Genomic DNA, 20043 nt, shown 5'->3' on the forward strand with positions numbered 1-20043 from the left:
CTGACTGTTGTGTGTGCTTATGCACCCAACAGCAGTTCAGAGTATACAGCCTTCTTAGAGACCCTGGAAAGAGTCCTGTATGGGGCTCCTGAAGGGGACTCTTTAATCTTGCTGGGAGACTTCAACGCACATGTGGGCAATGATGGAGACACTTGGAGGGGAGTGATTGGGAGGAACGGCCCCCCTGATCTGAACCGGAGTGGTGGTTTGTTGCTTGACTTCTGTGCTAGTCATGGATTGGCCATAACAAACACCATGTTCGAACATAAGGATGCTCATAAGTGTACGTGGTACCCTAGGCAGAAGGTCCATGATCGATTTCGTTATCGTATCATCGGACCTGAGGCCGTATGTTTTGGACACTCGGGTAAAGAGAGGAGCGGAGTTGTCAACTGATCACCATCTGGTGGTGAGTTGGGTCGAGTGGTGGGGGAAGCCTCTAGATAGACCTGGTAAGTCCAAATGTGTAGTTCGGGTGAACTGGGAACGTCTGGAGGAGGCCCAAGTTCAGGAGGCCTTCGACTCACACCTCCGGCGGAGCTTTTCGGGCATTCCTGTGGAGGTTGGGGACATTGAACCAGAGTGGTCGGTGTTCAAAGCCTCTATTGCCGAAGCCGCGGCGGGGAGCTGTGGTCTCAAGGTCCTAGGTACCTCAAGGGGCGGTAACCCTCGAACCTCGAGGTGGACAATGGTGGTCAGGGAAGCCGTCCGACTGAAGAAGGAGGCCTTCAGGGATTTGTTATCGCGGCCCGAAGGGCAGCAGCCTCAGCCGTGGCCGAGGCAAAGCAGCGGGTGTGGGAGAAGTTCGGAGAAGACATGGAAAAGGACTTTCGGGCGGCACCAAAGTTGTTCTGGAAAACTGTCCGATACCTCAGGAAGGGGAAGCAGGGAACCATCCAAGCTGTGTACAGTAAGGATGGGACGTTGTTGGAAGGAACACTTTGAGGAACTCCTGAACCCGACAACTCCGCCCTCTATGTTAGAGGCAGAGCTGGAGTATGACGGGGGATCGACACCAATCTCCCGGGGAGAGGTCACTGAGGTCGTCAAACAACTTCACAGTGGCCAAGACCCGGGGGTGGATGAGATCCGCCCAGAAATGCTGAAGGCTCTGGGTGTTGAGGGACTGTCATGGTTGACACGTCTCATCAACGTTGCATGGAAGTCGGAAACAGTACCGAAGGAGTGGCAGACCGGGGTGGTGATTCCCCTTTTTAAAAAGGGGGATCACAGGGTGTGTGCCAATTACAGAGGCATCACACTACTCAGCCTCCCCGGGAAAGTTTACTCTAAGGTACTCGAAAGGAGGGTCAGGCCGATTGTCGAACCTCAGATTGAGGAGGAACAATGCGGATTCCATCCTGGTCGTGGAACGACGGATCAGCTTTTTACTCTCGCTAGGATACTGGAGGGGGCCTGGGAGTAAGCTTATCCAGTCTACATGTGTTTTGTAGACTTGGAGAAGGTGTATGACCGGGTTCCCAGGGAGTTACTGTGGGAGGTGCTGCAGGAGTATGGGGTGAGGGGTCTCTACTCAGGGCCATCCAATCTCTGTACTCCCAAAGCGAGAGCTGTGTCCGGGTCCTCGGCAGTAAGTCGGACCCATTTCCGGTGAGGGTTGGCCTCCGCCAAGGCTGCGCTTTGTCACCAATATAATATACATTGATCGGATTTCGAGGCGTAGTCGTGGGGGAGGGGGTCGGCAGTTCGGTGGACTAAGGATTGCACCACTGCTTTTAGCAGATGATGTGGTTCTAATGGCTTCATCGGTCTGCGACCTTCAGCACTCACTGGATCGGTCCGCAACCGAGTGTGAAGCGGCTGGGATGAGGATCAGCACCTCCAAATCTGAGGCCATGGTTCTCAGCAGGAAACCGATGGACTGTCCAATCCAAGTAGGGAATGAGTCCTTACCCCAAGTGAAGAAGTTCAAGTATCTCGGGGTCTTGTTCTCGAGTGAGGGAACAATGGAGCGTGATATGGGTCGGAGAATCGGAGCAGCGGGAGCGGTACTGCGGTCGCTTTACCGCACCGTTGTGACGAAAAGGGAGCTGAGCCAGAAGGCAAAGCTCTCTGTCTACCGGGCCATTTTCGTTCCTACCCTCACCTATGGTCATGAAGGATGGGTCATGACCGAAAGAACGAGATCGCGGGTACAAGCGGCCGAGATGGGTTTTCTCCGCAGGGTGGCTGGTGTCTCCCTTAGGGTTAAGGTGAGAAGTTCGGTCATCCGGGAGGGACTCGGAGTTGAACCGCTCCTCCTTCGCGTCGAAAGGAGCCAGTTGAGGTGGTTCGGGCACCTGCTGTAGTTAGGATGCCACCTGGGCGCCTCCCTAGGGAGGTGTTCCAGGCACGTCCAGCTGGGAAGAGACCGAGGGGTAGACCTAGGACCATGTGGAGGGATTATATCTCTTCGCTGGCCTGGGAGTGCCTTGGGATCCCCCAGTAAGAGCTGGTTGATGTGGCCAGGGAAAAGAACGTTTGGGGCTCTCTGCTGGAACTGCTACCTCCGCGACCCGGCCACGGATAAGCGGGAGAAGATGGATGGATGGATTACGTTATGGCATTTTGAGAATGGTGGCTATGGCCACGTTGTAATTATCCAGTCCAAACAATCTTGTGATTAATTTACGTTGGATTTGTTTTGGTCCACCCAGCTGTCTGTCCATCTGTCGGGGCCGTGACTCAATGTGCGAGCCTGTGGAGTGGCTCCTACTGTCCCTCCTGCACCCCTCCCAACACCCCTCCAACAAAGTCAGAGCGTTTTGTTCTCTCATCAACTCTGTCACCTGCTTTAAATATCTTACTCGCTTATTCTTTCTAATGTTTTTGTTGAAATCTGTGTAAGGACTAGCTGTACAAATGCATAACATTATAGCACACAGGTGTTTTTGATTATCACGGTTATGCAATAAACTGTTATTAGTTTTTTATATGCATGATGCATGTTTTGTAAAATAGCGGTTTCTCAGATGTAGTGGATTGTTGAAAGTCATAATTTTCCTTTCTTCAGATATCAACCCTACATATTTAAATATTATTCAATGTTGCATATGAGACTGTTTATGTTTCCCTATGAGCCTTGATTATACTCGGATTTTCAAATTTTACAATCCAAATTATTTATTGGATATAATTATTGTTGATTTCCAATTTAATTGATAAAATATAAGGAGAGTTTAATGGCATCATTTATAACAATGACAACTGAGCAGTCTGGGTCAACATAAACCAATAATGTGAGAAAAAATAAATCAGTTCTCACAGAGCTAGACACTGCACTGATCTCCACATGAAACTTGGAGAATAAACTTCTGTTTTTGATCATTATAACCAACACATTCTTTGTTTTTCCATCTTATTTTGCCTTTCAGCATTGTGGGTCACACTGAGCCGTACACTAAGCTGTGCTGTAAAGGCTTCTGCATTGACACCCTGAAGAAGTTGTCCCGCACCATCAAGTTCTCCTACGACCTCTACCTGGTCACCAATGGCAAGCACGGCAAGCTGGTCCGAGGCATTTGGAATGGGATGATCGGAGAGGTAAGAAGTACCAGCAGTTATGGCGCATTTCCACTGCAGGGCCTCGCACGGCTTAGTACGGTATAGTTAGGCCTTGGTAGGCCAGGCTCACTTTATGCTGTGTTTCCATTACAGTTTAGGAACTGGGGTTGTAACTATAGTAATGCAGTGTAGGCGGAGCAGTGAAGATAATTGGATGACCATTTTAGTTTTCACCTTATACAGCACTGTAAATTGAATGAAATTATGAGCTGTTTTGTTTTGTTTTAATTTTGTTGTATGTATATTTATGTATGTTTTGAGTGTGTGAGGACCCCAGGAAGAATAGCCAATGCTCATGCTAGTGCTAATGGGGATCCTAATAAAGACAAAGACAAAGTCATCCTCAATGCGAAACACAAAACCAACATCAGCCGTTAGCTGTTAGCCCTCAGAGCCCACAGCTCCTCATATCTTTTCAGAAACTAGACAAAAGTTAAACAAGTACAAACCACAGACTGTCTGTGTCATGGTGAATACAGTCACTGGTTTATTTAAGTCTGTATAGGCCAATTCTCTCACTAGTTTAGCATACTCAATTCGGTTGTTGGCCCGGAAAGAACCTCGATTTTGGAGAGCCAGCAAATTTCTTGGATTTTTGAGTGGACAAAATCTGCAAAGCACAGGTGGAGTTGTTGAGAATTTTTCTTAATCTGACCTTTTGATTTTTATAAACTGTATCGTCAAAAAGGAATGTATTTTTGTTGCTCCTGTATAAGGAGTAAAACTCAATCATTTACTCATTATGGTATAAGAATGAAAAACTATTGTGAAAGTAAAGGTTGTATCATTTATATTAAGTAAGAATGAAATGAGACTCAATTCCTTAGACTTTTTTGCTTCAGTTAAGAAAAAAACAATAATAAGGAAAAACTATTTTGGAGTTGTGATTAATGAGTACTAGGTTCCAAGGTCATCGCGGTGGGTGAGGGAGGGACTGCTGAAAGGAGGGGCAGGTGAAAATGATCCTGTGCAAGAGTCGGCCGGCCCTCCTCTTGAGGAGTTGGAGTATACAACATTAGTCGGCCTGTTTTCCCCTCTTTTTTCTAAAACAGGAAGGCTATTGTGCTCAATGAGGCATCAACCTGCATAGGAGAGTTAATGGCTTGCATGAGGCAGAGTGCCTGGACTGTAAATCTACCAGCTTTCCATCAATATGATAAACAGTGGTGTGGGAGGGCCGAATAGGCTGGGAAAAAAGGGCTTTGGAACAAAAAAGGATCACTTCCTATTTGGCCAGAGCAAGCCCCAAAAGTAACAGTTTGCTAGTTCAGGGGTTCCCAAACTTTTCAGCCCGCGACCCCCAAAATAACAGTGGGGGGGGTGCTAGTGAATTAATTTCCGAAAAAAACGAAAAAGTTTGAGAAATACTGGGCTAGTGGATTGTCAAAGAAAAAAATGTCTATGCAAACGTTATTATTAATAATCAATTTTTTTTAATAATTTTTTTTTTTAATTTTCCATTTTTATTTTGTAATCATCTCGGGTCGCGACCCCCACTTTGGGAACCCTTGTGCTAGTTGACAGCTATTTGGAAAAATAGACAACCAAATTGGGGTTCTCATTCGTAACACTCCGTTCGATGTCTCACTATGGGATGCGCCTCATCGCGGAGCAAACAGAAGCATCAATCTCATTACGCCAATCCTGATAGGCTGGTGATCTTGACGTCAGCGTCAGGGAATCTACCCCCTATAAGTAGCTTGCGCTACGCCGCATGCATCATTCAAACACCTCTTCTCGCTTCAGAGCACATCTCTATTGGTAGCCGGGCTAGCTCACACAGTCCACAGACGGAACCAAGCTTTCCAAGCTAACTTCGGTCGACGGGCGCTCGCCGGCTACTTCTATATATACTTCTGCAAGAAGACTGTTAATACTAACACACCAGTTAGTGTTGCAATCTACCTCGCCGTTTCTTTCTTCGGAATTAAAGGTAAGGTTTTGATTTTTCAAGCTGGTAACACACCTGTTACTAGCTTGCCTTTCCTCACTACCGACACCAAGGTAGCGGGGACGGTTTTTTCTTTTTCTCTCTCACACCAGAGGAGGGGAAGATAAAAAGGGTATTAACACACCAGTTAATATTCTTTGAGAATACAATTCTACACTGTCGTTTTTTCTCCGGATTAACGACAGGCAGGGAAGGATTTTTTCTCAGCAACGTACCTGTTACGAGCGGGTCCTCTCCACGCCGTCACCACGGCGAACGAGATGGACGCTTCTCTCCCTCACACCAGAGGAGTCAGGGACTCGGAGGCTCGGCTCTGCGGCTGCGGGTTGAAGATATCAGGCACAGACTCACACCAGGTCTGCTCGACAACCCCGGCTCGTGCGGGCATTGTGCCCGCTTCACCATCAAGAGCCTCCGCCGACGGCTAGCACGCCAAGCTAGCTTGTCGGGACAGGACCCCCTCATGTCCGCTGTTTCGCCGGCCGGCAATCAAGACATGGGGGCGTCCGCCGCGGAGATTGAGCCCCGCGCTGTGTCAGGCTGGGGCTCAATAACAGCGGCAGCTGCTGAACCGGAGCCCCGCGCCGTGTCAGGCTGGGGCCCGGTGGCGGCAACAGCCGCGAGAGCGGAGCCCCGCGCTGTGTCAAGCTGGGGCTCCCAACTGGACATCACCATGGTCTCGCCCGCAGATGATGTCCTGGAGTTGGACTACATGGAGGACGAAGAGGATACCTCTGAGTTCCTCCTGTCCGACTCGGATGAGCAAGACGATTATGTCTTCGTGTCATCAGCTCAGGCTGCAAAGCCGGGAGCGATGGCTGCTCTCCCGGGCGATAGTGCACCAGCTTTGCCCTGTCTGGGCATGGACCTGTAGGCCGTGTGTCAACGTGCCGCGTCCAGGCTGGACATCCCATGGCCTGAAATGGCCAAGGAGACCTCCAGGTCTCGCTACGAGGGGTAGTTTTTGCCCCAAGCAGCGAGGACAAAGAGGCAGCTCCTTCCAGTCTTCCCGGAGATGCTGGACGAGGTGTTGGTCTCGTGGAGAGACCGCCCCTTCAGTAATAAGGCCCCAATCCGGGGTGCCTCCTCCCTGGATTGTGACGGTATAGAGAGGCTCGGCCTGCTCCGCATGCCGCCCATGGAACCGCTGGTGGCAGCCCACCTCCAACTGAGGCTGGCTCTGACACCAAGCAGGAACCCCACGCTACCGGTGAAGGCAGAGCGGTTCCAGTCAGCGATGACGGAACGGGCATATAAAGCCACAGCGTTGTCCACCAGGGCACTCAATGTCTCCTCACTGCTGAACGCCTACCAGGCGGAGCTCTGCGAGGACCTATCGAGCAAACCTGGGCCGGCCGTATGGGACGAGATCGCAGCGATCACGGACATTTGCCTCCGTGTGCAGCGCTGTGCAGTCCAGGCCACGGGCAAAGTCATGGGCATAATGGTGGTACAGGAGAGAGCCAGGTGGCTCAACCTGACCAACCTCCCAGGCCGGGAAAAGGAGGATGTTCTTGACATGCCTATCGTTCCCGAGGGTATTTTCGGCTCCGCTTTAGTCTCGACGCAGCGGAGATGTGAGTAGAAAAAGAAGGAAGACAAGGCCCTCCACCTCTGTCTCCCCCGAAGGGTCCAGCCGCTACCTGCGACGGTCTCGCGGCAGTCCTTCGCCCAAGTTGCCTCACGTCCTGCCCGGTTCAAGGTACCGAGGCAGCAGAGGCCACAGAGGCCACAGCCCGCCCCGAGTCCCCAGCCCAGGCAGGAGACGAGGACGAGCTGGCTGAGGAAATCTCCGGTTTCGGCAGCTGCTGTTCAGGCACAGCCGACTCAGATTTTCGGTCACCAGTCGAGGAAGAAGAAGAGGGCGGCCTGACAGCCTCCTCTCCTCTCCTCGGTGACAGAGCTGGAAGTTCCCTGTTCCCCAGCTCCAGATGTGTTTTCGGGGTGCCACCAGGCCTTCATCTTCCCGACGCCTCGAGTGATGCCGCAACGCCATCCTCAAGTTCGCGCCAGAAGGGAAACAGACTTAATACCAGAGACAGCGAATTCTGCTATCTGCCTAAGTCACAAAAACACATGTCACAATTGTTGTTGTTTTCAAATAAACAATTTTTCACTGTCGCATCCAGGCTTCAAGCCGAGGGCGCAGTCCAAAAAAAAAGAAAAGAAAGCCAATAAAAACAATAAACAGTCTGTCGCCTGTCCCTCTTTTGAGAGCAGCTACGGCCTCTCTCAAAAGGCGGATAATAGACGGGTCTGTGAAGGCACCACCGCCATGCGCATGCACAGTGACGACTGGGGTTATGGAGCCGCTACCGTCACGCTCATGCGCAGTGCCGGCTGGGGTTGTGAAGGCACCACCGTCACGCGCATGCACAGTCTCGGTGGGGATTGTCGAAATGGGGTACCATCGTGTTCAGACACTAGAGGGCCCCATAACACAACAAATAGAGACTCAGAGGGTAAGAGACGTGACATCTCCGCTGGCTCTAAGGAGCAAACAGTGGGAGATGCTCACAACCTCTGCTTGGGTTTTAAAGACAGTAACACGGGGCTACAGACTGCAATTCGCTGTCACCCCCCCTCGCTTCTCGGGCGTTCTGTATTAACAAGCCCGAGGAGAGTCAGCCCATATTCTGGAGAGAGAGATTCTCTCACGCTATATCTATAATACCCGCCGAGCAGAGTCAGAGCGGCTTTTATTCCAAGTATTTCCTCATTCCCAAACGGGGAGGGAACGGAATTCGGCCAATACTAGATTTGAGGGCTCTGAACAAATATCTAAAAAGATACAAATTCAGGATGCTCACTCACACATCTCTGCTGCGTCTCGTGCGACAAAACGACTGGTTTACATCAGTCGACCTGAAAGATGCGTATTTCCACATCCCAGTATATTACCCACACAGGAAATATCTGAGGTTCGCATTTCAGGGGGGCTGTTACAAATACAGAGCACTTCCCTTCGGTCTGTCTCTCAGTCCAAGAGTGTTTGTACGATGTACGGAAGCCGCGATAGCCCCGTTAAGACAACAGGGTATTCGCCTGGCAACCTACCTAGACGACTGGCTGCTTCTCGCACAGTCGGAACAGGAGGCTATTACGCAGACAAATGTCCTCGTAAAGCACCTGCTCAACCTGGGTTTCATAATAAACACAGAAAAGAGCATGTTGTGCCCGGCACAGACTGTACTCTTCCTGGGTTTACACCTGAACTCGGTGCCCTCTACAGCCCGCCTGTCAGCGGAAAGAGTGAAAGCTTTCAGAGCTTGCCTCGCTCATTTCCAGCTGCGCAAACATGTTCTCTTCAGATCATGCCTGCGGTTACTGGGGCTCATGGCGTCAGCCATCCTGGTCGTACGACTGGGACTGTTACACATGAGGGAGTTTCAGTGCTGGGTAGCCGCTCTAAAACTAAACCCCGCGCGTCATGGCGCGGAGAGTGATGGTTACTGTGGAATGCGTAATGACACTGCGCCACTGGCTGCACCCGACTTTTCTGGTACGGGGCGTGCCTATGGGTGCTGTCCTTTCACGGAAGGTGGTCACCACAGACGCATGTCTGACAGGCTGGGGAGGTATTTACGAAGGTCGTCCGGTGAGGGGTCTCTGGAGCAGAGACCTCCAGCGGTCACACATAAATTACCTGGAGCTTTTAGCGGTGTTCCTCACCCTAAAACGCTTTCTGCCTTTTCTCAGAGGACACCATGTCCTCGTGAGGACGGACAATACGACCACAATATCGTATATAAACCGACAAGGGGGTTTGCGCTCTCTCCAGTTACACATGCTGGCACGCAAACTGATCTTGTGGAGCTGCGGCCGTCTCCTCTCTCGGAGAGCGACGCACGTACCGGGTGTGATGAACCTCGGGGCAGACCTGCTGTCCAGAGGCGTACCACTATATGCAGACTGGACTCTACATCCAATGGTTGTGAGCCAGCTGTAGGTGCGTTACGGCCGAGCCGCGGTAGATCGGTTCGCATCAAAAGAAAATGCTCACTGTCAGCTTTTCTTTTCAATGCGCGATCAAAACGCACCATTAGGCGTGGACGCGCTCGCGCACATTTGGCCTCCGGTCCTCCTGTACGCGTTTCCACCCCTGGCGCTGATACCTCCAACTCTGGCCAGAGTGAGGGAACGGCGACACACAATGATCCTGATAGCTCCGCACTGGCCTGCAATGTACTGGCTGGCGGAGATATATCAACTGCTGTGCGGTCAGCCGTGGCAGCTCCCCCTACGCAGAGACATACTGTCTCAGGCGGGGGGGACGATCTTTCACCCAAACCCGGAGTGCATGGCCCCTATGGGCCTGGCCCGTGAGTGGTATAATCTGAATACAGTGGGTCTCCCGCAGAAGGTGATAAACACTATTCAGAGTGCGAGAGCTTCCTCCACTAGGTCTCTTTATGACTGTAAGTGGAGGGTGTTTGAGGACTGGTGCCTTCAAAAGGGACACATCTCTTTTCAATGTCCTGTCGGGGTGATTCTATCATTTCTACAGGACTTGATTGATAAACACAGAGCTTTCTCTACGATCAAAGTGTACCTGGCTGCTATTGCTGCATGCCATGTGGGTTTTGAGGGAAAGACGGCTAGCCAACATCCCTTGGTCTGCCGTTTTATGAAAGGGGCTTGCAGGCTCCTCCCTGTTTCCAGGTCACTGGTGCCCTTATGGGACTTGACAGTGGTTTTAGATTGGCTCACTCGAGCCCCATTTGAACCCCTGGAAGAAGCTGACATGAAGCACCTGTCACTCAAGACAGTGCTGTTACTGGGCCTGGCATCCGCCAAGCGAGTCAGTGACATTCATGCGCTATCTGTAAATCCTTCATGCACTCAGTTCGCCCGAGGGTTAACGAGAGTGTTGCTGAAGCCCAACCCTGCCTTTATACCTAAGGTGGTTGGTTCATGTACCCCCATTGACATTGAGGCATTTCCTCCGCCGCTGTGTCCCTCCGGGGAACAGCAGCCGAATTTGCTATGTCCAGTCCGTGCTTTACGCACTTATATGGACAGATCAAAAGAGTTTCGTCATAATGACCAACTCTTTGTGTTCTGGGCTAACCCTCAGAAGGGCAAGCCTGTTACTAAGCAACGGCTCTCTCACTGGATTGTGGAGGCAATTGCTTTGGCTTACACGAGTCAGGGTCTGCAGGCACCTTCGGGTTTGCGTGCTCATTCGACTCGTGGTCTGGCTACATCCTGGGCTTTGTTCAAGGGTGTTTCAATCCAAGACATTTGTGCAGCAGCGACCTGGTCCTCGCCGCTCACTTTTGTCCGCTTTTACAGATTAGACGTCTCTGCTCCCAGTGTGGCCCATGCAGTGCTGGGCCCCCTGCTGAGTTAGAGCTCTAACTGTTAAATTCTGGTTGGGTTTGGTGATTTTCGAGATAAGCTCGTCTGGCAATACGGGAGCTACAATATCCCATAGTGAGACATCGAACTGAGTGTTACGAATGAGAACTATAGGTTACTTACGTAACCCCAGTTCTCAGAGTAACATGAAGTGAGATGTCTCACCAGACGGCCCTCCTTGCTATGGTGAAGCGAGAAGAGGTGCTTATTTTTGAATGATGCATGCGGCGTAGCGCAAGCTACTTATAGGGGGTAGATTCCCTGACGCTGACGTCAAGATCACCAGCGAATCAGGATTGGCGTAATGAGATTGATGCTTCTGTTTGCTCCGCAATGAGGCGCATCCCATTGTGAGACATCGCACTTCATGTTACTCTGAGAACTGGGGTTACGTAAGTAACCTATAGTTTCCTTCTATGTTGGCAACCACTTTTGAGGTGATATTTAGCGCTGCAACTATCAATTATATTATTTCCGATGATTTATTTATCTATTTTTTATTTTTTAAATCTAAGAAAATTGTGAAACAAGTCTGTCACTGTTCCTCAAAGTTCAAGGTGTCAATGTCAATTGAGAGGGGCCTTATTATACTTTTCGGGGGTTTCCCTTCCCCATAGTGTGTTGTTTTTGTGCATGTAAATAATCTGCAAAGGCTAAAAACCCAAAGTTCCCTTAGTTTCTCTTTTGAAAATATTCACTTTATTATCTTACAAAAAGAGAAAAACTGGAATCTTTATAATAAAGGGGCTGAAAGCAGTATTTTTCTGACATTTTTGTATGAAAATGTACTAATTGTTAACAAATTGTTGCAGCTTTAGTGGTATTTTAATACCGCTGTCAAAGCCAGAACTGGCACAAGACTACGCTACCTGTCGATGTATTTATTCGCTTGCATACAGTAATTTTTTTGAGAGAAAATGTTGAATAATTTTTTGGGGGATGTAGGGTTTTGTTGGGATGCTGTAATAAAGCTTTAATTTTTTTTTTAACAACTTCGAAAAGTTAGTGTTTGGCACCCTGCAGATCGCCAGGTACGTTTAGTCTGCAGTGATTAATTCCACTTCCTGTTTCCAATGTTTTGTCAGCATGCCTTATGTAATAGGCATTATGCTATACTGTATGCTCCACTATTTTATAATGCATTAGAGAGGGATTAGATGGTGGTTAATGCATACACAATCCAGTGGTGAAAAAAGGCAAGATAACATTAGGATAGGCAATAGAGTAGTGCCAGTGTGGCTGCTGGAAGAACCAGACAGTACATCACCCTCAGGGACAGAGGCCGAGGGTTTTGACTTCACTGATGGATGAGATTTGTCTCAAAGGTCACAAGTATATTGTCCGATGCTGTTACACTGGGTCCAATTTATGGTAATGCCACAAAAACATCCACTGTTTTGCCACTCTCATCTCACCTAAAGAAATATCTCCATTGTCTTCTCCTCCACGACAGGTGTTCTACAAGCGGGCCGACATGGCCATTGGCTCGTTGACCATAAACGAAGAGCGCTCAGAGATTATAGACTTCTCAGTGCCATTTGTGGAGACGGGGATCAGTGTGATGGTGGCGCGAAGTAATGGGACTGTCTCACCATCTGCCTTTTTAGGTGAGAGACTCCTACTTGTCTGTGGTAATGAATACATATGTGGGTATGTATCTCTTTGCTTGAAACAGTCACGGTTTAACTCAACTTACTCTTTATAATTGTAATAATCAGTAATATGCATGTTTAATTTTTGAAATCTTTCATGACTGGTTATTTATTTTTATATTAAACTGTATTTGTATGTTTTTGTGTTTAATGTTTATTTGTTTACATTCCTTATATAATAAAATACATTATTAGGGTGCAGTGTAATCTACATTTCTGGCCAGGGTCAACAGATGAAAATTGGCCTTCTTGGCTCATTACAGTTTTTCAACTGATAGATTAATAATGTCACATTATGTACCCTCACAACATGAATACAATATGCATTACTAACTAATTAGTGTTATTGGACTTTTATTGGTGGGATGGAATTCAGCTGCTTGCAATTCCTATATGACAAAATGTATGATAGTTTGATGATAATAATTTGTCATTGTTTGCCAGTTTGCAACATATGAGCTTTGAAGGTGGAGTGTTTCTGTGAACTCTTTCTTCTGTCTGACTGTGTCCTATGTCCTCTTCCCCTAAAGAACCATACAGTCCAGCTGTGTGGGTGATGATGTTCGTCATGTGTCTCACTGTTGTGGCCATCACAGTCTTCATATTTGAATACTGCAGTCCAGTTGGATACAACCGCAGCCTGGTCACTGCTAAAGGTAAGTCTTGCCTCTCTGTTGTTGTTGAACTTGAACAGATTGACAGATTCAGATCAGCACAAACAGCCTTTATGCTGCAAATCAATCAGTGTGCCGAGTCTCTTTTTTCCTCTGCAAACTAAATTACATTTGCCATTTGTATGCACATGAAACAGAACCAATAATGAGATGGAGTATCTTCTTGCCACACTATTGTTTGTTTTTGAATTCACCTTTGTCATACTGCAGACGATATGGAATTATTTTTGTATGTGCTTGAATTAATTAATTTCAATATCGTCATCCCTGGAGTTCCACATATAAAGATCACAGATAGTAAAGTCTTGAAGGTTTTGAGGGAATTCGGAGAGTATGTGAAATCCAAGCCTCTTTACAGTGGCCACATATTGGATCAATGCCCGGCAAAAATTGACTGCGGTTTCATTTCGAAGCCATGTGGTCTATAAAGCTTCTTATAATGGATAAAGAAAGGCTAGGATAGGGACTAAACTCATGCCATGGCTTCTCACCTCCGTTTTATGTATTTTAGGATGTTTTGCGTCTGTTTTTATTTAGCTGTTTTTGTATTAAGACAAACAGGACCTACAGTATAGACATACACTAATGGAGAGGTGTCAGAGAGAAGGTGCTGTTATTGTTTCTGCGCCCGGGAGCAGTCTAGACTTTGATGCCTTGCTCAATGGCAGGAGGTGAACTGGCACCTCTCCAGCTACCAGACAGCACTATGTATTTTCCGATCACAACTTCAAACAGGCAACCCTTAAGTTTCTAAAACAAGTCCTTACAGGCTGAGCTAGTTCAACCGCAGTAGCCCCCAACCTTAACTAATTTAGTTTTTTTAGTTTGTTTTACACAAAGGCGGAAGTATAAAAACATTATAGGGACCATTCTGATCTTGACCATTGTAAATAGACGAGTGCATTTCCTCCAACATTGTTCACCATGTATAGACTGATACTGTCTACTCTACTTCATCCTGTTTAGATCCCGGAGGTCCCACCTTCACTATTGGGAAGTCTGTTTGGCTGCTGTGGGGAATCGTTTTCAACAACTCGGTCCCCATTGAGAATCCAAAGGGAACCACTAGTAAGATCATGGTCCTGGTTTGGGCCTTCTTCGCTGTCATCTTCCTGGCTTCCTACACAGCCAACCTGGCAGCCTTCATGATCCAGGAGCAATACATCGACACGGTCTCCGGACTCAGTGACAAAAAGGTACAGAGCTCTGTCATTGCCAATGACAGAGCTGTGCGTATGTGTGTGTTATCAGGCGTGATGTTGTGTTTGATCTACAGCTTAGGAAAAACACAAAGTGGTCTATTGTGGGTGTGTAAACAGTGTGAGATACAGCTATGAAAGGCAAAAATCCAGAAGTGTCAATGTCATGGCTATGACTTTTCCTTTCCCTGGAAAACATAAAAGGGTTCGTAGAGTAAGTGGTGAAATTGAATTACATCCCCGGGTTCTTTGTATGGGGTTTTTTGTAAAATGAAATGTATTACACAAGTGGATTTTCCGGGCAGACGGTTATTACAATTATTTGGTATTATCTTATGCATATTTGTCTCGCCTGAGGATGTGTTTTATAAGAGTATTGACAAGTAAATCCATGTTAAACCTCCAGCATGAGAAATGGTTTCTAGAAACTTTGCTCACAGGCAACTGAAGGGAATAAAGAGGCATTTGAGGAAAAGAGCAAGCTGTCCATTGCTCATTACGATTCTGGCAGTCATTCTCTTCTCATTATACATTAACATCGCTTTGCAGACAAAGAAATAGAGCCATTTTGACAGTGATTCCATCGATTTTTTAACAGTATTCTGCATAGCAGCATGGAGGGGATGCAGGGCTGTACTGCTGTTTGTCCAGCTGTGCAGCACCCTTCAGGTTAAGTAAATGTAAATGAAGTACAAGATGAAGCCACAGAGAATGACCTTGTATCAGAGAGGGGAGTGATGAGGACTAGCATAGAGACTCTAAGGAGAGTGTGCTGTGTTAAGACAGATGATTACCTCATCCCTACCGGAGAGACACTTTACTTATAAGTCCTTGTGATGGGGTAACATATCATATTAACTCTGACATTGTCCAGCCTCCTTCGACCCTCCATTTGTGCCCACTATACCACATCTCTGTCCTGTGTAGTACAATAAGGTGTATGCCAAAAGTGTTTCATGTTGTCATTGAAAAGAACAGTACTAGCAATGTTTACGTTTTTCAGAGTAAGTAGTAAGTTGTTGTAACACTACATAATATTTTAGCGGGAAGTCGTAGGGCTGGGCGATATGGTCTCTAAATGATATCGCGATATTTACTGACTATATCGCGATATACGATATATATCGCGATATTCTGAAATGTCCTCTAAAACACATACATTTTTTTTATTTAACCCCTTGATGTTAACAGTCACGCCAGTATGATGATTCTAGTAGTCCCTGCAACATATGTCTGCATTAAAAAAATCGACTAATAATGAAGACAATTAACACACTTGTTGCAATAGTAATTTATGCACTAACTACATTACTACTTGTACTACAACATTTGAATCATCAGTTCTTCCTCATTTTCCTCAATTGTTCATATTTGGTTTATTAAAATAATGATATTGTGGTCATTGTTCAAAAATGTCTGCTATTATTATGAGTAGTATTATTATTATTATTAGTATAATGCGCTTTCTGTCTTCCTGTCATTATCAGGAGTTAGACATGTAATGGCTATGTATTAGATTAGATTAGAACCTTCATTCTCCTAAACTGCTGGGACATTTCCCTATAGCCAATACCTTTTATATTTTCTACTCTTCACTTACTTGTCACCATAGGTCGGCATTGATGTACAGAGCCGACAGAAGACCTTGTTTATATTGGCATCATATTGAGAGGTGCAGTGACGCGTCCTAAAACCAGGAAGCAAGCTGCTGGTTCCCTCGACAAAAAAGCAATGGGATTTCTCCATAGGGTTTTGGAAAATAGCTGGAAATAAGGTCTGTGGAAAACAAACCTGTTTGATAAATGCACGTTTTGTTCAGCCGGATAATCTCCACATGTCTACCCTACTTTTATAATTTTATAATCATAAATCTAATCGATAGATTATAAAAGGGTTTTAGGACGCGTCACTGCACCACTAGAAAACAACTCCATCGATCAAGCTGGCTGAAACTTTCTCTCCCTCTTCTTCTCATGCTACCTGTCACTCTCCTTTAACTCCTCCGGTGACTTTCTTTTATTTGAAGATAGTTTTTTGCCCGGCGCTCACGGGCAAACGGGAGCCTGCTCGCGCTGGCTCCGCAGTAAACAGCTGTTTGCTTTTCACCCAACAACGACAACCGCCTCACGAAACGCTATGTTGTAGCGTTAATAAACGAAACAATTTCACAACATTGCTTGTCAAAATACATATACCACAGGAGAATTAAAAAATGTTCAAGCAATATTTTTAGTGGCCCGAGCGGGCAAGTGGAAAGAACGTTATGCTGGCCCGGGGTGTCTAAATAGTGCTTCCGAGCCAGCGGGCCATTTATAATGTCGAGCCCTGCTCTCTGTCACTGTGCATGTGTGTAATGTTTGTGTGCAAGTTAGACGGGGCCTGCGTGTGTGCCTGCGTGTGTGAACTGTGTCTATGAGGGAGAAAGGAAAGCTCATTTTGGCCGCGGCGGGAAATTGATTTGACAACATAATACTCGATGTTCACGATGTGGTCATTTACGACATCGTATGTAGTGCAATCCACGATGTATCTTGTAAACTCGATATATCGCCCAGCCCTAGGAGGTCGTAGGGTATATTGGGTTGTACAAGGTTTGTATCCCTTTTTGCACTATAAACACAATCTATTGGAGAGGATTAAATCCTAGCAAAAGTGATATGTTTTTCTAGATCTGAGATTAAAGTCAGACTTCAGAAAAAACTCTGAGATTGCTTAAGGTTTGATTTCAGAATGCAGAAGATGTTGGGTTGATGTCTAGACAATATTACCCCTATTCTCATCCACAAACTTATCTCAAATTGTCCCTCTGCTACTGTACTGAGAAAATATTTGCATAAGGTTAATGAACCTCTTAAGCCCCACGGACCCGGTTCCTGGGCCGAAATCGCGTCATTTGCAGGAAACAACGTCTAAGGAACTTTAATATTGAATAAACTATGAATATTTTATATCCATATAATGGGAAACTCTCATTTAACTGATCTTTTTCATTTTTTTTTTCAAAAAAAACACACAATGCTAACAGTGAGCCTCTGAATTAGCCCCCGAGCGAAAAATGCTAACCTATTACTCCACCGAAAATCACTCCTAGCTCCCTTATTACTTATCCTAGCTCCACATCCAACACATCGTTTATGATCGTAAAGACGCAGAATCTAACGGTGCCCACCTCAACACTGAAAGATACAAACTTGCGACGTTATCAACAAAAACGTACATCAAAACATGTGGCGCTAGGTAGCCTACAACGCTAACATGGCTTACCTTGGTTTTGTCTGGTCAAAACGGGTCTTCAATTGCTTTAAAACGATAAAAAACGATGCTGTAGTTAATTCATAGGTTAATATCCAATGTGACTGTGTCCCCATTGAAATGTTCTGATAATCTATAAGCAATAAAACTGCAATTCCGTTTTCAAATATCAGAGCAGGCCATTCCTACGCTCTGTAGCAAGATTGAATGCGCGAAGACGCAACCTCTTTTTTTAACATGAGTGTGTGCGGGGTGATTTCCCTTCGATTCTATTGGCTCTCACGGTCAGAAAGAGATGTCACATGTCAAAATCAAAGAAGGGGAGCCAGAGATAAGAAAAATCCACCCAAATGGCCCTAGAAGAGGTTTTTTTTGCTAAATCTGTCTAAAAAGGTCAAATATCACTTGTTTTGCATCAATCTTGATACAGGGTATTTATTATATATTGTACTTTGGATTCCTAAAGCTTTTAGTCTACTAACCCATCATCCAAGGTTAGTTTTCACTATAAGTACAACATATATTTTTTGGACGGACACTATCATTTACAGTTTTTTACCATGTTCAATCTGAATTTTCTTTAAAATAAAAAACATCTATATTGATTCTGACTCTTCTACATCCAACTCACAGGTTTATCATTACTTTCAGAAAAAATATTATTCATTTAACCCTTTTAGAAGGGAAGATATGGTAATTTGTTCTGGGAATGTCATTTTCGAGCCTAAAACCTGAAAAACAGGCTTGGGGCTTGAGAGGTTAATGAAAAAGTACAATTTTCACAATTGCATTTTCACTCTCTCAATTGCCTCCTCACACCTAATTAAATGCATATAGCACTGCCAAAAGCAAAAGAACAAGTGTTCATTTCTTACAGCAGACAAGGATATTTGAATGTCTTTGAACACAGTGTCTGACTGTTCGTCTTTGAATTGTACAGTTTAATGTGTAAATTAGTAGAGCAAAAGGCCAGCAGGATAACCAGCACAAAGCACTTGGGAGTTGAGGCTGACCACATTTCTTAGGTGGTGGCTGTCATTGTATTAATGTATTTGAAAGGTGTTCATCCAAGCTTTTGTACGCTGTTACGTTCCCTCCTGGACTAGGGGTAGCAAAGGGAAGTGACAAAATATAAAATAACCGGGCAAGAGAAAAAAGGAGAGGAAACTGATTTGTGAAGCCACAAGATGGTCTTTTAATTAATCAAATAAAAAGAGGGCTCACCAGCCAATTTGCAAAGCAAACTTAAGGCGAGACACCCCAGGTGAATAGGGTAATTTTGTTAACTTAAAAGGTATCAGCTAGAAATTTCTCCAGTTAATTACTTACAATAAGGCAATTGTTCTTTGTATTACAAGTTTTCTGAAATAGCATGTTTAAATATGCAAATTATCCATTATCTCATTAAATATGCACATATTTTAACACATTTCAGGAATCAAAATCTGAACTTTGGATAAAGCCAGGTTCAAAATTCTTGTTTCATTTTGTAGTCATATTAGTATAGGCTTTTACAGAAGGGATATTGGATATCTCTTTTTATCACTCCATAAATCAGAAAATACTGTCAACAGCCCTAAAATATCAATTTTCAACATGTTTTTAGGTATACAATGTTGTATAATTCAGGCTATGAATGATATATGAACAAACCCTTCTGTAAAGGCCTTCATAATATTGATAGGAATATAACTGGAAGGTTTGGTGTATCTACGTGCTTCTGAAGTTGAAATTTCATTTCAGAGTGGGAGAAAAAACTCAGTTTGAGAAAACGACCTTTAAAGATTGCAGTGAGGCGCTAGCTAAACCCTCCTGTTCTTTGGATGACAGCTTGCGCATCGACGCACTCCGTGAAGGTATTTCATGTTCGGGATCATTTGTTTTTTGTATAACCTTGCTTCGTGCAAGTGACAATTGTTGTCGTCTTCTCTGTAAACGTTTTTTTCGCCGTTCTTTTGCCATTTTGAGATTTCAATTTCTAGCGGAAAGCTAACCAGAAAGTGTTTTAGCACACCACGTGACGCATCTGAACGAATCACGTTGTAAGAAATTGACACCAGCCAATGAGATTTTGTTTCTTGGTTTAAGACCCCTTTGTACTTTCACGATTGGTTGCTGATACAAAGAAAATGACCATATTTGGATCCGATGAGATTGTGCAGGAGAGACACAGCTTTCCAACAATATCTCTGTTGACATGGTGAACACAGCGGTCGCGGTACTTTATGTTACGTTAGAATGCTAACTTTTGGTGAATTTAGGAGAAATCTACAGACGCAAATAGACAAACTATTGTAAAATAAACATTTAAATGTGTATTTGGTACGTTTTCCTTCCAAAAGCCTGAAAGAAAACATATTATAGAATCAAAATAGCACAAAATCTCAAAA

At 45.5% G+C, this 20043-nt stretch overlaps 1 protein-coding gene across 3 annotated transcripts in view; it reads left to right on the plus strand.

Annotated features, from left to right (window-relative positions):
- Positions 1-19435, plus strand: part of grin2ca (glutamate receptor, ionotropic, N-methyl D-aspartate 2Ca) — an 89425-nt gene extending 69990 nt beyond the window's left edge. Inside the window, exons 6-10 of one of the 3 annotated variants that reach the window (XM_079643357.1) lie at positions 3375-3543; positions 12330-12483; positions 13059-13184; positions 14169-14398; positions 19397-19435. In XM_079643357.1, the coding sequence (XP_079499483.1) occupies positions 3375-3543; positions 12330-12483; positions 13059-13184; positions 14169-14398; positions 19397-19420 (703 nt within the window). In that variant the 3' untranslated portion in view covers positions 19421-19435. The other 2 variants (XM_079643356.1, XM_079643358.1) reach the window with 2 other exon arrangements.
- The last annotated feature ends 608 nt before the right edge of the window (positions 19436-20043 follow it).

The sequence above is a fragment of the Notothenia rossii genome (genome assembly GCF_949606895.1).
Source record: "Notothenia rossii genome assembly, chromosome: 8".
Taxonomy (NCBI): Eukaryota; Metazoa; Chordata; class Actinopteri; order Perciformes; family Nototheniidae; genus Notothenia; species Notothenia rossii.